At 37.4% G+C, this 1,236-nt stretch overlaps 1 protein-coding gene across 1 annotated transcript in view; it reads right to left on the minus strand.

Annotated features, from left to right (window-relative positions):
* The window catches only part of LOC106882389 (MAM and LDL-receptor class A domain-containing protein 1), a 221,633-nt gene that overhangs the window by 158,779 nt on the left and 61,618 nt on the right, over positions 1-1,236 (minus strand). Inside the window, exon 38 of the mRNA XM_014933051.2 lies at positions 410-550. Coding sequence (XP_014788537.2) covers positions 410-550 — 141 coding nt within the window. The remainder of the gene's footprint in view (positions 1-409; positions 551-1,236) is intronic.

Raw genomic sequence — 1,236 nt, forward strand, 5'->3', positions numbered from 1 at the left:
ATATATATGTGTGAGTATTTGTGTGTGCATATGTGTGTGTATACTTATGAGTGTGTGTATGTTTGTGAGTGTGTGTGTATGTTTGTGGGTGTGTGTGTATGTATATGTATTTGTGTACGTGTATTTGTGTGTGTGTGTGTGAGTGTATTTGTCTGTGTGCATGTGAGTAAGTGCATATGTTGTCTTGATTAGGGCCCTCAACTCATCAATAGAATCATAAACATTGTCTCAACATGTGGCATGTTCCATGTACTATTATTAAGCTAGACTTTGGAACATAAATTAAGGATTAAATTTTGATGGAAGGTTTAAATTTGAATCACTTTAAACACGATGTTCTTATCATGGAATCAAGGATGGTCTCAGAAGGGTGAGTTTCAAAATGGCTAGATCTAGGAACGAAGCTTACCTGTTTGTTTTCCTGTTGTGTGGTCAACACTTGGACCTGTACCTTGGGAATCAGTTCCTCCATTGTGGACAAGCCAATCATGGCGGTTACTTTGAGAATTTTTCCAATGGCATAAGTGTTCCCTTTCAAAGTCACAAGAAGCTGAAAAAAAACAAAAAATATACATATACATACATAAAAATAGAATGAGGCATGTCACCTCTAGACGGAAACAGCTGTAAGATATTATCCCATTTTCTGTCACTATATGTCATTTTTTTTTTAAATTACTGATATGACATAATATGTCACGTGTTTGTATATTGTTATTATTGTCCTTTTAGTAAACAAATAAACAAGTAAATTGACACAATACAATGTCTGCAAGTTGATGAATACCACTTATTCCCCTCCGTTTTCTTATTGCCATATACATACATATTTATAAGTGCAGGCATGGTTGTGTGGTAAGAAGTTTGTTTCCCGACCACATGGTTCTGGGTTCAGTTCCACTGCATGGCACCTTGGGCAAGTGTCTTCTATTATATACTCTGGCTGACCAAAGCCTTGTGATTGGATTTGGTAGACAGAAACTGAAAGAAGCCTGTCATATATCATCATCATCATCATTTAACGTTCGCTTTCCATGCTAGCATGGGTTGGACGGTTTGACTGAAAACTGGTAAGCCGGGGAGCTGCACCAGATTCCAGTCTGATTTGGCATGGTTTCTATGGCTGGATGCCCTTCCTAATGCCAACCACTTCAAGGGTGTAGTGGGTGCTTTTTCCATGCCACTGGCTTGGGTGCCATTGACATTTATATATATATATATATATATATATATATA

Source organism: Octopus bimaculoides, chromosome 7, assembly GCF_001194135.2.
Source record: "Octopus bimaculoides isolate UCB-OBI-ISO-001 chromosome 7, ASM119413v2, whole genome shotgun sequence".
Lineage (NCBI taxonomy): Eukaryota > Metazoa > Mollusca > Cephalopoda > Octopoda > Octopodidae > Octopus > Octopus bimaculoides.